General features: G+C 35.6%; 1 protein-coding gene across 1 annotated transcript in view; it reads left to right on the forward strand.

The window, feature by feature from the left end:
- The window catches only part of TEX15 (testis expressed 15, meiosis and synapsis associated), a 40,777-nt gene extending 19,528 nt beyond the window's left edge, over window positions 1–21,249 (forward strand). Inside the window, 9 exon segments of the mRNA XM_049704291.1 lie at window positions 3,049–3,195; window positions 4,064–4,226; window positions 8,374–15,701; window positions 17,546–17,604; window positions 20,057–20,232; window positions 20,235–20,297; window positions 20,300–20,641; window positions 20,644–21,025; window positions 21,027–21,249. Of these exon segments, the coding sequence (XP_049560248.1) occupies window positions 3,049–3,195; window positions 4,064–4,226; window positions 8,374–15,701; window positions 17,546–17,604; window positions 20,057–20,232; window positions 20,235–20,297; window positions 20,300–20,641; window positions 20,644–21,025; window positions 21,027–21,249 (8,883 nt within the window).
- The last annotated feature ends 808 nt before the right edge of the window (window positions 21,250–22,057 follow it).

Consider the following 22,057-nt stretch of genomic DNA (forward strand, 5'->3'; position numbering starts at 1 on the left):
CCCCTGCATCGGCAGGTGGACCCTCAACCACTGTGCCACTAGGGAAGCCCTCTCCTATTTTTGACTCCAGTGGGTGTGCAGCATAAAAGTCTTCAAGTAAACAAAGGCAGCCTTTACCATATTGGTTTTCCTAATGTATATTTTTTCTCTCCTAATTGACCTTCTTATCTTTCTCTCTTTTGTTCAGACTATAATTAATACCAGAGTGTTCTAAGTGTCTTTCCTCAAGACATTGGTATTAATAATTCTGACTTAAGCTAGAGTTGCTACACTCTTACTGTTTATTTTACTTAATAGTGTAGTACAATATTTTCTTTGTTTTGATAATTTTGCCATGCTTATATAAGATGTTAACATTAGGAAAAACAGGGTAGAGATATATGGGATCTCTGAACTGTTTTGCAACTTTTCTTAAAGTCTAAAATTACGCAAAATTGAAAAAAAAAATCTTACAGTCGAATTGTAAGCATCAACAGACAAACTGGTTAAGATATACTTTTTTGTTAATTGCAACTTTGCCAGGACTACTAAAATCACAGTAAGTAGGCAGGATTCTCAGTTGTGTAATTTAGGATGTATGTACATTCACATAAAACCAACGGTTCATTTGGTATAATTTAATTATTTTTAGACCTCAGGTATTATCAAATTCATAAATCATAATTTATTTTTATTGTTATATTAAAAAAATAATACATACTGATTTTAGAAAATTTAGAGCATACTAAGAAGCTCCAAAAAGCCCATTAATAATGACACAATTTTTTTGTATACCTAATACTTAGTCTTCTGCTCATATATATGGATATGCATTGTATAATGGTCATTAAAATACATTCTTTTTTTTTTTTTTTTTTTTTTTTTTTTGAGGTATGCGGGCCTCTCACTGTTGTGGCCTCTTCCATTGCGGAGCACAGGCTCCGGACGCACAGGCTCGGCAGCCATGGCTCACGGGCCCAGCCGCTCCGCGGCATGTGGGATCTTCCCAGACAGGGGCACGAACCCGTGTCCCCTGAATCGGCAGGCGGACTCTCAACCACTGTGCCACCAGGGAAGCCCCAAAATACATTCTTTATATATTATGTAACTTGCTTTTTTCATTGATTATAAAATCAACATTTTCCATGTCATTAAATAAATATTCTTCTGTAATATCCTTTTGAACGACTACATAGTATTCCACTGTACAACTCTACCATAAATTTGTGCAACACATTTTTTAATGTTGGAATATAAATTACTTGGTTTTCTTATTTTTGTACTTTTAAATACTACTTTGATTATTCATGTAGGTACATTTTACACACACCTGTGATTATTTGCTAAGAATTAATTGATTAATTCCTCTGTGTCAAATTAGGAGTCAGAGGTATGTGTACACTTTCACAGCTTTCGATGTGAAATGCCCAGTTGTCCTGAGAAAGGTGGTACTAATTGACATTCCTTTCCACAGCCTGTGGGGGATGTCTGTTATCTCACGTCATCACTAACTCTGTGTATTATATTTTTTAAAAGATATTTGCCAGTCATAACATGTGGTAGTTTCTCATTGTTGGTTCAGTTTTTTATTCTTTTTCATAGTTATTGCTGAGCTTAACATTCTGCATATATTCATTGACAGTATTTAGTGAACTGCCTATTAATATCCTTTGCTAGTTTCTTGGTTTTTCGTTTCTTTGTTTCTAGTTGATTCATAAGCATTATCAATTCATTAAAGTGAATGTTGAGAGCTAGGCTTTTCTGTGTATAATGTTTTATCACTTATTGTTTTCTTTTTTAAATAAACATTTTATTTTGTAATAAATTGAAATTTACAGAAAAATTATGAAGGTAGTACAGAAAGGTCCTGTATACAATTTAGCCAGCTTCCCCTAATGTTAACATTTCATATAACTATAACACCTCTGTTAAAACTAAGAAACTGAAACTAACAGTGTGTATGTCAATTATATCTCAATTTTAAAAAAATAATAAAATAAAATGAAAAGAAACTAACATTGGTACAGTACTATTTAATACAGACTATGCAGCTTTTGCCAGTTTTTCCACTAATGTTTTTTTCTCTTCCAGTATCCAAGTACAGGGTACCACATTACATTTAGTATTGTTTTCAATTTTGAATGAATTATTAGCATATTAAAAAATAAAAGTAATAGAATTGCTGACTTAAATAAAATTTGTGGTTTTCATATTAATTGCACTTTTTCCCCACCTTTTATCACTTCATTAGTTCATGGTTTTTAAAATTTTTATACTCATTTGTTTTCAGCGTACAGAAGTTTTGGAATATTTTACAGTGAAATTTGTTTTTAGTTCATGGTTTTTTGGCAATATGCTTAGAAAAGAATCCTCACTTGGAGGTTAGATATTTGCTTGTATTTCTTTCTACAGTGTTTATATTACTTAAATATTTACCTTGTTTAGTATTTATTTTGGTTTATAGGTTGAGAGGAATTTAATCTTTTTCAAGTCCACACCATTTATTGAATAATCTGGTTTTGCTTCATTTATTTCAAATGATGCTTTTAATATCATATTATGTTTTTATAGATGCTTGGACTTATCTGGGCTTTTTATTTTGTGCAGCTTTTTTCCCCTCTCTGCCTTTTTTGTGGTAGTACCATTCTTTTAAAAAGTATGTAATATCTGGAAGTGCATGTCACCTTTCCTGTTCCATCATTTTCTATTTCTGACCCAAATTTTTTTCAAAAAATTGTTTCCAAAATTTTATATGTTATTCTTGTTTAGTCTTCCAGGGAAGTTTTTAAACTAAAACTCATTTCTACAAATGGATTTTCTGAAATTTTTATTGGAACTACTATAGTCTTTGAGTTTAATTTAAGGGGGAATTGACATAATTACAATAAGTCATGCCATTCATCTGGGACATGGATTATCTCTCCATTCGAATTTCTTTCCTTAAAAAAGAAGCTAGCTGTACTTTCCTAGTATGAGATAAAGTGTTTTGGTATATATATATATATATTTTTTTACCATCTTTATTATGGTATATTTTTATTTAACTTCTTTTTGTCTTTTTTTTTCCAGGTTCTTTTTGGAAAAGTGAAGAAAATTCAGCCTTCAGTGGATAAAAACAAAGTTTCTTTGGATCCTTCTCCTAACTTTGACTGCCATATGTCAAGAAGTGTCCCCTCTTTGAAAGATACCATTGAACTACAAGCCTACAGTTCAGCAGTATGTTAACTTTTCGGTTCATTTGACAACTTGAAAGTCACATGCCTCACACTGTATGATACAAGCCTTAAAACAACTGCCCAAAATATTAAATGGAAATCTCTTACTTCATTCACCATAATATGACCTAAATAAATAGATAGTAAAAGCTGTTTTAATATTTGTGATATCAGAACATTAATAAAGAAGCTTCCAGATTTACATTTAACTTCGTTCTAAGTACAGTGGCTGCTTTTATTTAGATGTTTCATAGATTAATTCCTAACTTGCAAAACAAACAAGGCTACTTTGAAATGTTATTGATCTTCACAAAAGGAGAAAAGGCTTATGTATTAGTCATTACATGGTAGACTAATTACTACACAGTAATTTTCTGTCATATGTTACTGAGATACTTAGTAGACCTTTAATCTTTTATAGAAGATTAAATTATGTAATACATACTATATATAATCATATATATGATTAAATGAGGATAAATATTTTAGAAATATATATATGCTCCCACATGTAAGATGTATTAAGCTATTGTTATTTTTCTAATTGACTTTTCCTCCCAAATAAAATATAGTGGTTCCCAGCATATGCAAAACATTGAAGTTTTAATGAAAAAATACTTTTTTATTTAAAAACAGATTGTGTCTGTTTCTGCTGATATCGGAAGCCTATCAAGGAAATAATATGCTGTGGGGAAAAAAATTCCTCTTCAGGAAAACTAGGGTTGAAGAATCCAGGGAGAGTGGGGCTGTATGGAAGCTGATTAATAAATAACAACATGCAGTTATCTAGATATTTTAAAATAGGAGCTTATTCAAGTCTGCAAAAATTAATCAGCATAAAAATGTTCTCTTCCTTCTTTATCTTTTAGGTATACTTCTATGAATATGATGATCTTTCAAAGCCAGTAGATAAACCTAGGCAGTGTCTTCCATATGCAATAGTAACAGTAAAATTTATTGGTCAAAAAGTAGACAAAGGACACCTTATGACATCTTTGAGACTCCTCTCAACAGGATTTCCTAAAAGGGCTGGTAAGATACATATATTTTTCTACTTCAGTAGCATTTGTGCTGGTCTTACAACTTCTGAATATGATTTTCTAATACATTATGAATATCTAAGCAAAATAGTTGTGCTTTACCTATTTTCGATTTTATATATCTAGAATTACATTGCAGCTATTTTTTTTTTTTTTTTGTGGTACGCGGGCCTCTCACTGTTGTGGCCTCTCCCGTTGCGGAGCACAGGCTCCGGACACGCAGGCTCAGCGGCCATGGCTCACTGGCCCAGCCGCTCCGCGGCATGTGGGATCTTCCCAGACCGGGGCACGAACCCGTGTCCCCTGCATCGGCAGGCGGACTCTCAACCACTGCGCCACCAGGGAAGGCCATTGCAGCTATTTTTGTTATTTCTTTTGCTCAGTGTTATGTTTGTGTGATTCTTCCACGCTGATATGTATAACTGTAGTTTCTTCATTTTCACTCATATATTTGTATACACATATACACACACACACACACACACCATATTATTCAATTTTGTGACTATACACTATTCCTCTGGGGATGTTTTGACATTTTGTAGTTTTCTTCATATTCCAAATATTGCTGTTTTAAATGTTCATGTACGCATCTCAGTGCATATGTGCAAGAGTTTTTCTATAGCGTATACATCTACATCAAGAATGTGCAACTTAATCCAAAGACAATGTCAAACAGTTTTCAAAAGTGGTTGTGTCAGGTTACCTAATTACTCTGCATCATTGCCAGTACATATACTTCTTTTTTTAAAAAAGTAAATTTATTTATTTATTATTTTTGGTTGCATTGGGTCTTTGTTGCTGCAGGTGGGCTTTCTCTAGTTGCGGTGAGCGGGGGCTACTCTTCATTGCGGTGCATGGGCTTCTCATTTGCGGTGGCTTCTCTTGTTGCAGAGCATGGGCTCTAGGCACACAGACTTCAGTAATTGTGGCACACAGGCTCAGTAGTTGTGGCTCTCGGGCTCTAGAGCGCAGGCTCAGTAGTTGTGGCGCACAGTCTTAGCTGCTCCGCGGCATGTGGGATCTTCCCAGACCAGGGCTCAAACCCGTGTCCCCTGCATTGGCAGGCTGATTCTTAACCACTGTGCCACCGGGGAAGCCCCATATACTTTTAAAAAAATGTTTCTGCCAGACTCACAGACTTCAAAAACAACTGTATGATTACCAAAGGGGAAAGGTAAGGGGGAGGGATAAGTTAGGAGTTTGGGATTAACATATACAGACTACTATATATAAAATAGATAATAAACAAGGACCTACTGTATAGCACAGGGAGCTCTACTCAGTATTCTGTGATAACCTATGCGGGAAAAGAATCTGAAAAAGAACGGATATATTTATATGTATAACTGAATCACTTTGCTGTACACCTGAAACTAACACAATATTGTAAATCAACTATACTCTAGTATAAAATAAAAACTAAATTTAAAAAATGTTTCTGCCAGCCTAGTGAGTGTGATATGTTATCGTTATCACCTCAAAAAAAGAGACTCTTTACCCATTGAAAGCTCTCCTGTCCCTTTTCCCCTAAGCCCCCCACGACCCCTACACAGTCACTAATCTGCCTTCTGTCTCTATATATGATCCTATCCTGGCCTGGCCATTTCATTAAGTGAAGTCATAAACAGTAGCCTTTCATGACTGGTGACTTTCACTTAACAGTGTTTTCAGGCTTCTTGCATGTTGCAGCATGTATCAGTACCTCATTCCTTTTTATGGAAAAATATTCTGTTACATGGATACATTACGTTGTGTTTATCCATTCATCAGTTGACCATGTGGGTCACTTCCACCTTTTGGCAATTATGAATAATTATGCTAAGAGCATTCTTGAACAAGTTTTGGTGTAGACATGTGTTTTCTTTGGTCTTAGGTATATAGCTTGTTCCTGAACCTCGGGGGAAAGTGTTCATCTTTCCCCAGTAAATATGATGTTAGCTGTGGGGTTTTTTCATGTCCTTTACCCTGTTGAGGAAGTTCCCTTCTATTCCTAGTTTGTTGAGTGTTTTTATCTTGAAAAGGGCAATTACTTATCCTTCAGAATCTTTGCCATCTAAAAGGTTTTTTAATATGAATCTTCTTGTGTATTTAGTGGGGTTGGACGTCTTTTTGTGTTTGTTGACAGTTTTTACTTAACCTGTGTTTTTCTTGTTTAAGTACTTTGCCCAACTATCTATTGCATAGTCTTTTTATTAATCGTTTGAAGATATCTGTATATTCTTTATGTATTCCAATATATGTGTAATTGTGTACTAAGTTTGTCTCATTCAGAATATTCTTTTCACCAGTTTATTTTTCTAAGTTTTACCATGGGTTTGACCTGTTAAAATATTTAATGTGTATGTAATTGAAATCATTTCTCATTTTTGGTTTTCTGAGTTCCATCCATGCTTAAAAAGTACTTTCCTAGGGCTTCCCTGGTGGCGCAGTGGTTGAGAGTCCGCTTGCCGATGCAGGGGACGTGGGTTCGTGCCCCGGTCCGGGAAGATCCCACATGCCGCGGAGCAGCTGGGCCCGTGAGCCATGGCTGCTGAGCCTGTGTGTCTGGAGCCTGTGCTCCGCAGCGGGAGAGGCCACAACAGTGAGAGACCCGCGTACCGCAAAAAAAAAAAAAAGTACTTTCCTATCCCCAGGATTATAAAACTATCCCTCCATGTTTTCTTCCAGTATTTTTATGGCTTTATTTTTTAATGAATTTTGTTTTATTTCAGTATAAGGAGGTATAGGGATCCACCTTTCCTTTTTTTTTGTCCACTCCAGCTTAAGCACTACATCTCTATATTTTCTTTTTTAATTTTATTTTTTATTTGTTTATTTTTGGCTGCCTTGAGTCTTCGTTGCTGCACGCAGGCTTTCTCTAGTTGAGGCGAGCGGGGGCTACTCTTCATTGCGGTGCACAGGCTTCTCACTGTGGTGGCTTCACTTGTTGCGGAGCACGGGCTCTAGGCACGCAGGCTTCAGTAGTTGCGGCATGTGGGCTCAGTAGTTGTGGCTCTCGGGCTCTAGAGCGCAGGCTCAGTAGTTGTGGCTCTCGGGCTCTAGAGCACAGGCTCAGTAGTTGTGGCGCATAGGCTTAGTTGCTCCGCAGCATGTGGGATCTTCCCGGACCAGGGCTCGAACCCGTGTACCTTGCATTGGCAGGCAGATTCCCAACCACTGCACCACCAGGGAAGTCCCACATCTGTATTTTCAAACATATTTCCACTATAGCTTACTCTAATTAAAAGGATAATCACAATAGTTATATAATTTAGAAATCTTCAACAGAGCTATTTTTTAACATTCTGTGAAAAAGAACTTCATGGTACATTCCCAGTGATATGATTATAACTTCGTATATTGTTCATGAGCAACTTCTCATTAATAATCTGTTTTAACAATGGTATTTTCATGGTATTAGTTAGCTATGAATGCTTTGTGAACATTTTACCTGCTAAATATGTGTTTTTATAAGTTCCTTTGTTATTACATTGAAGTGCTTTATGAAATTTTAGGAATAAATCTCTATAAATTATAAAAAGAAAATTTGCTTCTATTTTCCAGGTTTTTATTTATATTTATTATTTGCCAGAATAGTTATTTCATAATGGAGCAGGGGTAGTGGTTTGCTTTGGCTCCTGGGAAGGATTTTGTGCAGCCTTTTTGATCTTTTCCCCCTCCTACTTCTTTACCTTATTCCTCTTTCCTTTCCAGTTTTGTTCTCCTGTGGTAGAGGGAAAAGAAGCAAGGTAACAGTAGGTGGAGGGAGACAATTTTACCTAATAATGAATAGATTCTATTATTAAATATCTGCATATAGGAAATTAATATAAGAATTACCTAGTCTGTGAGCAACATGGTTTTACTCCTATTTAATTTTTCTATTTCTTAGTATTTGTCAAAATTCAAATTTTTTATGGCAAATACTTATAATGGGTCTATAGGGCAGAATTTCATACTATGTCATTTATACTTTATCGGTCGGTTACTCTTCCTCTTCTTGCTTTTTCTGCTGAGAACATACTTTAATCATCATTAGGTTATTTGATGGACTTTCAGTTAAAACCGCTTATGACATAGTTTATTTGCATTAATAGAGTTGCCTGAAGAAACACTTTTTGTTCCTGTTTTTCCTTATTTTCTTATTATTTCCACAGAAAGAACATGGTCTCTGAATAACTGTACAGTGGCCAAAAGAATTGGAAAAGGAAAAGATGCTACTGTCATCTTTGAGCATTTCAGGAAACCTATAGATCCATTTGTTCAGGAAAACTGTTCATGCAGTGCACTAAATTCAGAGATAAATCCTTACAACTCAAATATTTCTAACTCCTATGGAAATGTGCAAAATGAAAACATTTCTGTACTTGAAGCATACAGTGGACAGATGGAGCACAATTCAGCAGAATGTAGAGACACTTCTCAAGTACATGCATATGATTCAGGTCCTTCATTTATTCCCAGTGATACCAGAGAAAGTGTTAATAATGATGACCTCTTAAATTTGACACATCTTAAAGATGTTTTAAGTGGTTTTGCTCCTGCTTTTCCCCTTCATAACAATATTGGCTCAAGCACAGTTATTACTTCAAAACTCATCAAAGACCCAAGACTGATGAAGAGAGAAGAAAGCATGGGAAAACATAATACTATTACAGGTTTAAATGAGATTTTGCCATTGGAGAAGAGTTTAGATTTTGCTAATTCAGAAATAAACCTATCATCTATGCCAACTAATCCTGCCTCATCATCTGAAGTCATGCCTGGTGATCAGACTGTTCTTACTAATTATTTGGATGCCCCTTGCTTCAAAATCTCTTTGAATGAGTCACAAACCCAGGCTCACAACATGGGCTGTAAGACCTATGATTGTACAGCTCCCAGTAAAATTACCATGGCAGAACAGTGTAAGAGCCACGATAATTTTTCCTTCCCAATGTGTGTGTCAAATGTAGTCTCAGAAGTTGAAATCCAAGAACACAGTGGAGAAAAAGCTCAGAGATCCCAGCAGAGAAGCAACATTCCAATTTTAATTGAACAAAATAGTGAGCCACGTGACTCTTACGAATCAGTGAATACTTGTACAAAAGTATATAATAGTCACATCTCTCCAGAACCACAGTCTTCTAATTTTAAAACTGTATATCAGACTGGTCACCAAATGCCTACGCTTTTTCCACTCGAAAGCAAAGAAAGCATACATGAGAACATTCAAGATACTGGAAAGATGAGAAACTTCACTGGGCCAGAAGACAATTCCAAACATGAAGAAAAGCAAAATGTATGGAAAGAAAGTGATAATTCTTTTACTAATAAAACAAAAATCAGTCCAGTAGATAGTTACATTTCTTTGCATCAAGACAACAAAGAGAATGAGAATCTTGATTATTTGGTGGAAAATTGTGATCAAATATTAATTACTCAAGGGTTAGAAAAGCCAAAATCTTTCTCATCTACCACAGAGGAGAAGTATGAGCTAGATCACCTAGCATTGGAAATAGAAAATCATCTTACTCCAAGACTGGAGAACCTTTCACAAAAGCATCCTCAGCACTCTTTAGAGTACAAAGATAACGTTCACACAAGTTTTACCATTTCTCAAAAACGAATGGAACTGAAATTGGAAAAACCAGATCAAAACTGTGTTAGCGTTATGACTGATGCTTTGCAGGAAGCAAAAGACATTCCCCAGGCCAAACAACTACCGGCCGTTACTTCATCTCATGACATTAAAACAGCTCATAATGCAAATTGCAGCATAGCTAGAGAAAATATATGTGTTAAAAGGAGAAATGGAAATGATCCAGTGTCCTTAGCGAACAGTGAAAGAGACTGCAAAGAAAATTCTCAAGTTAACAGTAAAGGTCAAGATCACACTCAGTTCTGTAATTCACAGTTGAACAGTGATGTACACCTGAATGTTGATTGCAGAGAACAGAGAGATAATGATAAAGAAAACCAGAATGAGGCTGAAGTGGAAGACATTGCTTTGTCTACAGAAAACAACATAGGGAATATACATGGAGATGAGAAGCAATGTTTTCATGCAAACAAAAATTTTACCACTGTAGATGAAAGGAGGGAGAATAAAGATTACAATAGCATAGAAATTCTGAGTTCTGAAGAATTTTCTACTACATTTAATTTGACTTGGGGAAAAAAATATGTGTCCACAGAATCTACATTATTAGAAAATGAAGGTACCGTAACTGCCATAAACGAAAAAGATACTGGAAGGACTGTAGAGCATTTGGTTTCCACAACATTTCCCCAGGTTGCAGGTTCTTCAGGGCATGTAGCCTCACATGCTGTAGTTCAGGTAGCTGATGCTCCAGTGCCAGCGTTAGGCACAAATCTCGAAGATCACCCAAGATACCAGTTTAAAGAAACTTGTTCTTCTGAGGGTCCAGATTTTGGTTTGTTAGTAAAATATAGGGTTTCTGATTGTGAAACAGATATGGATAAAAATCAATTACACAACTCATTTCATCAGTCGGTAAGTGACAACTCAGTTCTTCAAAGCATCAAATTGGATAATGAGATTGAAGTAGGATCAGGACGGAGTGACAGTGCTTTTCTATTTCAACAGGACGCTCATAGCCATGGAAATGTACTCTATGAAGATTTCGGGGCCTCATACGAGACTCTGAAGTCTCGCATCGGTTGGGAAGGTCTGTTAGGAAGCACTAATGGGAAGACAGAAGTTTTGAAAAGCACCACAAGGAGGGAGAATAGCGATCAGCATTACTCTGAGGAAAGTAGTTTTTACTTCTCTACAGCAAAAAACAAAGCAGAGCTCTTCAACCCAATTTTACTTCCTGATCTAGAAATTACGATTACTAATGTATTTATGCAAGGATTCAGTCCTGCTGTTGAATCCCTTGCATTGAAAGATAATTCCTGCAAATATAGAACTGAAGCCATAAAATCAGAAATAAAGGAGGAGGAGGAAGAAGTTCCACGATTTGAAATTCATTCCCAGTGTTCTGGTGAAAATTCACATCATCCATCGGAAGGTGAATTTGGTAATGTAAGGCAAGTATCAGGACTAGTGAGTAAATCTGAAACCTCACTTTCTGAAAAGCAAAACAAGGGACCTTTGGTTACTGAACCTTCTAATGTCACAACAGTAAATAACGAAAGCAGGTGTTCCTTTACAAAGTCAAAAACCGATTGTAATGATACTGGAAGTAAAAAGGACACAGAATCAAGAATTAGCCAAAGAAAGCCACATACACCTTTTAGGGACCAGAATGTACCACATAAAGATTTAAGACATCACGAACTTTGTGGGAATAGGAGGAGGCTAACCAGTCAGGACTTGTTGGAACGTTTTTCTTCATTATCCCAAGGACGAATTGAAACCTCTTCACGGTCAGAAAAACACATTAGGAGTGTCCCGGATATTCTAACTAGTGAAGCATCTTTATGCAAAAGCAGATGTCTTTCCAGAAAACTTGACAGAGCTGTTCGTCACTTAAAAAAAGCTCACAGAAGAGTTCACACGTCTTTGCAGCTTATAGCTAAAGTGGGAGAAAAAAGAAAGGGCCCTTTACCAAAAGCATATGCAGTAATATGCGATAATTTCTGGGAAAGTTGTGACCTTCAAGGTTATAGTTCTGTGTCTGAAAGAAGATATTACTCCACTAAGCAATTTTTGTCAAAAAGAAAATATGACAAGCCTGGAGAGAAAAGGGCTTTGGGATTTGAAGTTGATAAATCATTAACTCATGTATCAAACCACAAGTCTTATAAAACAAGTGGAGAGAGAGTCACAAAGTGCCTTTCTGAGAAAAATGTGTCCGGTGTCTCCAGAAGTCCCACCACTATTCGCGTGAGAGGATGTTGTGATGGAGAGTATCCTGAATCACAGTTAGCCCTCTGCTCCAGGTCCCAAAGTACAGGTCAGTCAGCTTATAGCACTAGCAGTCTGAGAAATCCCAGATCATCAGAACTTCAGCCCTTTTCTAGAAAAACTGGGTGTCTCTCTTCCCCAGACTGCCCAGATGAGAAACTAACTAAAAGAGAAAATCAAATCGATGCAGAGTTTTTATCTAACGTTAGTAAATATGAAAAGCTTAAGAACCATTCAGCACATGGTAATATTAAGGGTACAACAAAAGAAAACAATTCTGAAGCTAATGAAGTAATAAGCAAAAGGAATTCAGTATCTTTAACTTGCATAAAAGAAAGCAACGTAAATTTTAGTGTGGACAAAAATTATGATGCAACTTGTATAGCCCACACAAAGGTGAAAACTGATGCAGTTATTTCAGTCTTAGAATCAAGTGTGACGCATGTTTTTAATATTGATATCAACAAACCAAATAACCTTATTTTATCTGGTTATACAAGAAACCTGGAAGTAAATTTTCCTATAGAAAAATGGACAGCTCCTAATGAGAGCTCCAAACCAGGCATTATTACAGGAAACTTCCTTATGGACCCATTAAATCTAACTCTGATAAAAAGCAAAAAGTGTAACAGTATTCCTCAATTGTTATCAGCCACTCTAGTGACAGACAGTGAGGGAGAATCTTCACAATCTTACCTGAATAAACAGAGCATTTTTGCTGTAGATTCTTCAGCAGTGTCTACCATTGTACCACACTGTCAACAAGGATGTGCTGGAAAGGAGCTGCTAAAGACAGAACATTGCTCTTCAAGTAATTCCTTCCGCATAGACGGGAATGGAACAAATGTTAATGAGAATTCTGAGTTGGATTTCACATCAGTAAGTGAAGAAAGTAAGGACAATATGATGAAGAAACTATTTTCCCATGATAGTTTTCTGCTCTTAGAAGATAACATAAAGGGTTCTTCTTCCCCAAAATGTATTGCAAAGAAAGACATTCAGGACAGAAAAATGTGGAAAGATAAACAAGCAGAGAAAGCAAAAGATTCATTTCACAAAACCATGGCTGAAGGATCAAGTGTTAAGACTGAGTACAAAAATCAAAAGAATAAGACATTAGAAGAATCCTCCTACTTAAGTGAGAAAACAGTTAAAGACAACTTGGTCGATTCTCATTTAAGCATTAAAGGTGCTACTGAGGCAGTCTCTTTGAGTAACACTGCTTCTAATCAGCTTAACAAAAGAAAGAAAGAGGAGGGAAAAGTTAGTCATGACTCTCAGTCTGACTCCGCAGTGCACTCAGGAAGAGCCTGTAATTCCAAACCAGGCATTAAAGGAATGAATCATATGCCTCTTCTACATGCCCACTCTGAAACCTCCAACGTCTCTCCTCCTCCGAAGATGCCTACATCATACGTGAATGAATTAAAAGAAGAACATTGCTTAACTAATAATTTGGCTCCTATAGCTAAGATAGCTCAAATTTTGAAGAGGGCAGATGAAGCATCATCTTTGCAGATTCTACAGGAAGAAACTAAAGTTTGTCAAAATATTCTCCCTTTATTTGTTGAAGCTTTTGAAAGAAAACAAGAATGTTCATTTAAACAAATCTTGATTTCAAGAGACCTGTTGGTAGAACAAAACCTGTGGTATAACTGCAGACGCAAATTAAAACCGTGTGCTCTTGACTCCTTTGTAGAACTTCAAATGATGATGGAAACTATTCAGTTCATTGAAAACAAAACAAGGCTCTTAGGAGGTGAGCCAACATTCCGAAGCTTGCTTTGGTATGATGAGACATTGTACAGTGAGCTGCTTGGCAGACCACGTGGGTTTCAACAACAATCCAATTTCTATCCTGCTTTTCAAGGCAGGTTAAAATATCATGCATTCTGTGAGTTGCAAAACTATCATGATCAGTTGGTTGAAGTGTTTGAAGAAACCAAAAGGGAAATCAGTTCATACTACATGTTCTTAAAATACAAACGACAGATTAATGAGTGTGAGGCAGTAATGAAACATTGTTCTGATTGCTTTGACTTTTCTCTTTCTGTTCCATTTACCTGTGGAGTTAACTTTGGAGATAGTTTAGGAGACCTAGAATCCTTGAGAAAAAGTACATTAAATCTGATCAGTATATATGGGGACTCTCCCCAAAAAGATTCCTGTCCAGGAAAACAAGACCATCTATGGATTATTATAGAAATGATCTCCTCAAAAGTTAATTTTATCAAGAGCAATGAGGCAGTAAGTATTAAAATATCTCTTTATGGTCTGGAACATATCTTTTTTGATGCTGCAAAAAGTCTTGTTTGGAAAGAAAAGAGAGAGTCTTTCTGCAAAAAATACTCAGGAAAGAACAGCAAAGAAATACTACTCAAAATAAACGAACATGCTTTTTCTAAGTTGCAGAAGATATGTGATACGTTGTCTAAAGGTTTAAGCAGTGAACGCATTTCCAGTACTGGGCTTCAGAATACTATGATTGCTTCCAGAAAGTCAAATGCTCTAGTAAACAAAGCAACAATTAGCATAGAAAACTCTAGGTTTAACAGTACTTTGCTTTCATATCCAGATATCTGTTGTATTAGTGAAATATTGGATCAAGCTGAATTTGCAGACTTTAAAAAACTACAGGAACTCACTTTGAGATGTACCGATCACTTAGAAATTTTAAAAAAATACTTTCAGTTGCTGCAAGAAGATAACATAGATAATATTTTTATCACACAAGAAAATGTTTTGGACATGGTGAAAAACCACAACCATGAGGCAGTAATTTTAAAACCTGCGGCCATTGAAACCTATATTGAAATCGTCATGCTCTCAGAAACAGTTCACTTTCTTAAAAACTCAATGGCAAAGAAACTAGACAAACAGAGGTTTCGAGGTATGCTTTGGTTTGATTTGTCACTTCTTCCTGAACTGGTTCAGTGCCAAGAAGAAATGACTTCTTTCTCATTTCTTAAAGATAATTCAACAGATTGTCTTTGGAAAGTGATAGAGACTGCTATTTCTGAACTTAAGAACGATCTGGATATTATCTACAAATATAATGAAGCTGTTAATTGCTCCTATGCTCTTCATTTGCTCTCAAGAGAACTTGAAGAACTTTCAGAAATAAAAACACTTCTAAAGAAGTCTAAGTATTCTCTTTCCACATACATTGACTTTGTGCCATGTATAGCATCCATAAATTACGGAAGCACTGTGACAGAGTTAGAATACAACTACACTCAGTTTTCCACCCTGCTCAAAAATGTGATGGCTGCCCCTCGGAAGGACTTAGGGAAAATGGCCCATGTTATGAAAGTCATGAAAACTATTGAAGATATGAAGATAATATGTGCTAAAAATGCTAAATTAACCATTTCCTTTGTCCTGTGCCAAATGCGACATAACAGAAAGAAGACTTTGCACCTGGAGAGAAAGGAAGAAATGAATATTCATGTAAAACCTAGGAAGAATATCAACAAGTCCAGTACTTGTGTGAAGGTGCCCTCCGTTTCACAGTGCATAATGAAAAACGTTTCAAATTCCTCTAAAAAACGACCTTTCACCATAGACAAGTGTGAAGACCCTCAGGAACAAGACGAAAATACTACCGTTTCCAGTTGTAAAAAACAAAAGGTAACAAATGTTTTAAGCGAAACCTATGTAGGTATTCTTTTTGAGAACAAGGCTACTCTTTAAGTAAACAAGTACGTAGTTTGCAGAATTGTAAAAATTGAGGATGCTTTAAATACTGCCTTGCAAAATGAATTTACTAACTGAACTATTGGATTAAACAATCCATATTATCTATAAAATGATGTGAATGATTTGTATATGTGAGAGATAGCCTTGCAAATGTCTACTTTTAAACTTACAAATTAATTTATTTAGAAAACACTTCTTGGAAGGGTGTGAATTTTAATAACGGCTAAAGGAAAAGTACATATTATGAATGTGAGTTAAGCAAGTGACCAAGTATTTATTGAGTAGCTTCTATATAATGAGGCTATACTTAATGTTGTGGATATTAAAAATTGACAGTGGAGTCTGTGTTCTTGACCATTATCATCCACACAGAGAAATAGCACACATATTTTAAAATAGACGATTATGAAGGAGTTAGTCCTGCCTAAGTACATTTTATTTAACAAATTTTATATAGCATTTATTAAATACTTGGCAGCATTCTAATGAATGTACAAACATTAACTTTTTCTATTCTTCACAGAATGCTTATGATGTAGGCACTGTTATTATCTTATTAAAAAGTACAGAAACTGAGGCATAGAAAGGTTAAATAACTTTCCCAAGGTCACAGAGTTAGTAAACGGAAGCGCCTACATGTAAAACAAGGCAGTCTAGCTCCAGAGCCCATATTAATAATTGCCCCTACTCCACCTTCAGAGACTACTCAAAATTTTTTGAGAATTTCTCATCTCAGAAGTGAAGAAAGACCTATACGCAAAATGAAAAGTAGGGTTCTTTCTCAGCTTACTCTAATTGTATTCGTTAGTTAAACTCTAGTTCTAGAGACTAGGAAACAAATCATTTATTGCACTGTGTTTGTGGGAAAATGCTTAATTAACAACCAGTTTATAAACATACTTCCAAAACACAAGAACAACACAAGTTGTGTACTCCACATCGAGTAAAATGAGGGTATTACTAAAAAGGTGTTGTAAGTATAGAGAAGAAAAGCAAAATTTTTAAAAAATGGAGATTTATTCATTGATTTCATAGAAGGACACAGATCAAAGCTTTGCCTTAAAGGAAAAAATGTTATCAGATGAAGGTAAAAAAATGAAGAGGGTATCCAAGCTATGGAAAATAATGTGACCAAAGACACAATGCTTATTGGCATTATTTGAGAAATGAGTTTAAAATTAAGTCTGGAACAAACATTTTAACTTAGTGGACAGAAGTAAGCTAAAGATGGAGAAGCATATCGTTTCAGATAACAGAATGTTCTAAATATAGGCCTGAAGAGTTTGAACTTCGTTCTGTACGTATTGAAGTGTAGTGTCCTGTAAAGTGTTTTTTCAGTGATTTTAAAGAGTAGAGATTTTGAGCATAGTTAGAAGTAGGAAGTCATCTGGGTCTTAGAAAAAGGTGCTGTTTTACAGAATAGGAAAGGAAAATCCATACTTGACAGACATTACTTAACAGTGGCACTGAGTGACTGGTTGATTAAAAAGGGCATAAAATAGGAAGCAGTCATAAATAGACGTGTTGTAAGATGTGGGTAAAAAGAATGTTGCAGATTGCTTTTTTAAAAAGTTTCTCCAAACATTTATGAAATATGGGAAGTCCAGCAGAGTCACTGAGTTTTGAAGGAGAGGATCATTAATGAATATAGTTTCAGACAGTACATTTTAGATGATGACAGAACAAGCAATTGCAAATGTCTGATAATTAAAATAATAAATATTGTACTTTAAACCATCAACAATGTAGGTTTTCTCTGTATTTTTTAAACATAGGTTAACATGAAAGATGTCACAAAAATCAACAGAGAAAAGGCAACGTTCAAGCATCTAAGGTAGGAGCTGCCATCAGCCCTGTCTGAAGAAAAACTAAACAAAATTGAGCACATATTAAGGAACAAGACTAAAACCTTTATTTATTACCTCTGTTGGGTTATACATGTAACTTAGGGGAGAAGAGTTAGCTAAGGAGGGAGAAGAAGGTTCAGATTATGCAGTGTCTTAGGTAAGGCCTAAGGAGTTTGAATTTCATTCTGTAAGGATTGAAAGGTAATATCCTGTGAAATGCGTTTTCACAGTGATTTAAAGGGTAAGGAGATTCTAAGTACAGTTAAAAGTAGTAAGTCAGCCAGGGCTTAGAAAAGAGTGACGCTTTACAGAATAAGAAGGTAAAAGTCGTATTTGACAGACATTATTTAATGAATTGATGGGGCTTAGCGACTGGCTTATTACTAAAAAGGGCATAGAATGGGAGCAAATGATTAGATTTTTTTTAAACTTGTGGATTTTATAGACCTGTCGAATTTCAAGACTGGCTAACAAGATAAAAATTGACAAGTTTTATTCCTAAGTGGGAGCTTAGTCAAACACACTCACATATTATAAGTATACTACTGTTTCATGAAAGGATGTATTAACACCACAATATAGAAAGAACATGATTTCAGAATAAAGGCTAGTTCTTTAAATTCTTTTTGAATTAGTTATTTTTATTAAAAACCCACTACATTATTTATGTTTTTCTCATTTTGACGTGAAGTGGCACCACTGGACTTGTTGACCATCTCTTGTTTCATTCAACTCTGCAAGGTTTTCAATTTATGACAAGCTTCATTTTTTACCATCTTTTTTTCCATCCTATGAAGGAAAATGAATAATATGAACTAAAAGAAGATAAGCATTCTCATTTCTGTCTTATTTGGTTTTGCTTCTCTAAGTATAATCTTTAGGGCTTCCCTAGTGGCGGCACAGTGGTTAAGAATCCACCTGCCAATGCAGGGGACACAGGTTCCAGCCCTGGTCCGGGAAGATCCCACATGCCGCAGGGCAACGAAGCCCGCGCGCCACAACTACTGAGCCTGCGCACCACAACTACTGAATCCCGTGCACCTAGAGCCCATGCTCTGCAACAAGAGAAGCCACCACAGTGAGAAGCCCGCGTACCACAACGAAGAGTAGCCCCTATTCACCACAACTAGAGAAAGCCCGTGCACAGCAACGAAGACCCAACACAGCCAAAAATAAATTAATTATTTTAAAAATTAAATATGATCTTTAATTTACTACATTTCTAGAATCTTTTTCCTGGCACAGATGACTCTTTAAATAATTGTGTAGTGGCATAAGGATGAATAGGCTATCAGAGGTATAACATAAACCAGTTCTGTAATCATCTTAGTTTTGTAACTAAGATGATTTGTTTTACTTAGTTTACAAAACTAAGTTTTGTAAGTACAGGTAGTATTTGCTGCTCAAAGAAACAAACTGTGCCTCAATTAGCAGGAAAATGAATTCTAATATAAGGTGCCATGGTCGTGGAAGAACATCCTCTAAGAGAATGGGTAAAAGGATAGATCACACAGGCAGCTGTCAATCTGTAAGGTTGAGACATCACTGAAACATCATTGGAAATGTGATAAAGTCAAAATTGTCCTTTCTGGAAACTGTCAAAGTATTCTGTTGGGTTGGTTGATGATGTAGGTTGTCATTCAAGTGCCTTTTAAGGAGGCTGGGTTAAGTAAAATAGGGGCTTTTAGTTTCGTGAGTGGGATACACAAATTCTAGGCCAAAGGTTAATTTCTCTTGACTGTGGAGGAATGGTTACTTCTTTCTTTCAACATGTTCTTTTCCACTTGTAATTTGAAGAATTTGATGAGACACCAAAAAAATATACTTGCTGTGGAGACCTGCATTAACTGTCTGGCTCTAGACCTTCAATAATGAATGCTTCCTTCACCCTGATTGAGACTGTCTAAATTTAGATAGGAATGCCAAGGATATTCACTTGGCAAGAAATTTTTGAAGTCTGCTTTTCCTACTCTCGACCTTGAACAGACAAAATATCTCAATCCTTTGTGACAAGATAGTCTTTTGGGGGTTGGGGTCACAGCTAGTGGTTTCACCAGCTATATATGGCCATTTGCAAGTAAAGAAGATTGTCAATAGGTTGGAGGTATATGAATTAGAAACTACTGCAAAAAAATTGAAATCAGGAAGTGTCCAAAGCATAACATGATTTATTACAATATTGGCAGCACTCGGTATTTTCAGATGTATTGGAAATATATTTGAAATGTGGCATATATCACCTTCAGCAAGAAAAGTATCTAAATTCAAACCAAGGGAGGAAAACTGGAGAAATATGTTTCTTGTATAATGCCAATACAAAGAGGAAAATGTGAATCTTAAGAATTCTTTTCCTAAATAAAATTTTCAAATCTATATTTATATTGAAATTTTGTGACTCTGTATATTTAAAGTTGTTTGTATGTGTGTTACACTTAATAGGACTATGAGATCTCATCCCGAAAGTGAAAATGAAATAGGACCAAGTTCATCTGACAATCTGAAAAGAAACCATGTCTCTCCAAAAAAAGTTGAAATTCAGCTATCACTACCTGGCTCACTTTTACCTTTAAAGAACCTGAAAGACACTTGTATGTCAAAGTTAGAGGGCAAAATAGACAGGGAAGCTTAAATAACATGAAGGAAAGAAATGTAAATTTTAGTGTTGCTGAAACAAAAAGTGATAAGATTGTTCTCCTTTGGCAATTTCTGACCAAAAACGTGTAGATGGTACACTTTCAAAAGACCAGGAGATAACTTCTCAGAAATTTCTTAAGAATTCCTCAGATCCTGCAGAGAAATCTTGTCTCTCAGACATAAAACCAGAAACTGATGCTTCTCTTCTGCCTGATGCATCAGTGCTCTCAAAGCCTGTTTTCTAATTTGTGAGGGATATCAATGCCAATTTAGAAATGCATGACACTGACTTTGAATCTCAAGATAATGAAATATTAAATTCATCCATTAAAAATTCTAAATGCACCAGTTCTCCAGAACCCATACATGTCCAGAACAAAATTCCTGTTCTACAAATAAAACACAACCTGCAAAAACTGAGTCAGAAGAAAAACATAGGAAGGATACATTGAATTCCAGTACTACACCTGTTGAAGCATCTGAGAACATGACCCTTAATGTGAATCAAACAGTAGAATACTCTTTTTCTGAACAATAGAATTCAAAAGTTTTAACTCAGAATGCTGCCACATATTGGAATGAAATTCCACAGTCTGCATGTACCCCAGTATATAATTCTTCTGAGCAGTCATTTGGAACTTCATATCCTCACTCTGCTTCGTGTGTTTATCGTTACAGCAGCAGCAATGGCAGTTCCATTACCCCGACATACCAGGGAATAACATCCTATGAAGTACAGCCACCTCCTTTTGGGATGTTGACTGCAGTTACAAGTTCAAAATACGCATTCTAATCTTTTGTACTCTCCATATTTTGGTTACTTTGCTGGGGAACGACAAGCAAATGACTTTGTGCCAGTGAGTGGACATTTTCAAACTCAAATGCCTGTTTACAATTTTCAGCAGCCAATTTTTTCACAGTATGTTTACTATCAACCGGTCACTGAATACCCTTGCTCTCCTGATTTGAAGGTGCTTCCAGAAGTTCCTTGGACTTGACGGTGAGTTTCACAAGTTTAGTACTTGCTTTGTAGAGTTTTCACTTTTATCTTTGTACATTTATGTAAGTGGAATTTACAACAGGTGGTGACAGATGGCGCATTTTTCTGTGTAGACGTGTAGAATTGTTTAAAATCAGGCAGAGCTGAATTACATTGTCAGTGGAAAACTAGTTGTCAAAGACGGAGAAAGAAAGAATTGGTAATATCACTAAATATGTCCTTCAATAAAACGCAACTTCAAGGAATAATAGTTAAGTAAATTATAGTTATTGAAATATGCAACCATTGAAGGGTTTATAAAAGTTTTTAATGACAATTTTAAAAACTATATTGTATAAATTTACTTACATAAAGAAATGCATAGATACACGGAAATAAAGTACACTAACATTTTAACTTGTCTCCCTGTGAGGGATAAAATTTGGAGTTTGTGGAGAGTGTTCATTATTTTCTAGATTTCCTATTGTGAACATACATTTTTTGATAAATGAAGGAAAAAAATAGAGTAAATAGGTGGAAAAAGGAACTTCAATCAGATAATATAGTATCTAATAACAGTATTCTAATATAGTACCGTGGCATAAGTGAATGGAGTTAATTGAGATGTGTTAGTAGAACAACTTGGTAGTTTGCCACGGGGACTTGAAATATTTTCTCTGAAACACAATTCTGTTTATGGAATATCATGATTAGAATATAATTTTTAATTAAATTGACATGTATATTTACCATAGTTAAAGCAAAATTTTAAAACAATTATTAATAATTCTGCAAAAACTACATTAGCACCCAAATATTCTACCAAC

Source organism: Orcinus orca, chromosome 21 (genome assembly GCF_937001465.1).
Source record: "Orcinus orca chromosome 21, mOrcOrc1.1, whole genome shotgun sequence".
NCBI classification, from domain to species: Eukaryota; Metazoa; Chordata; class Mammalia; order Artiodactyla; family Delphinidae; genus Orcinus; species Orcinus orca.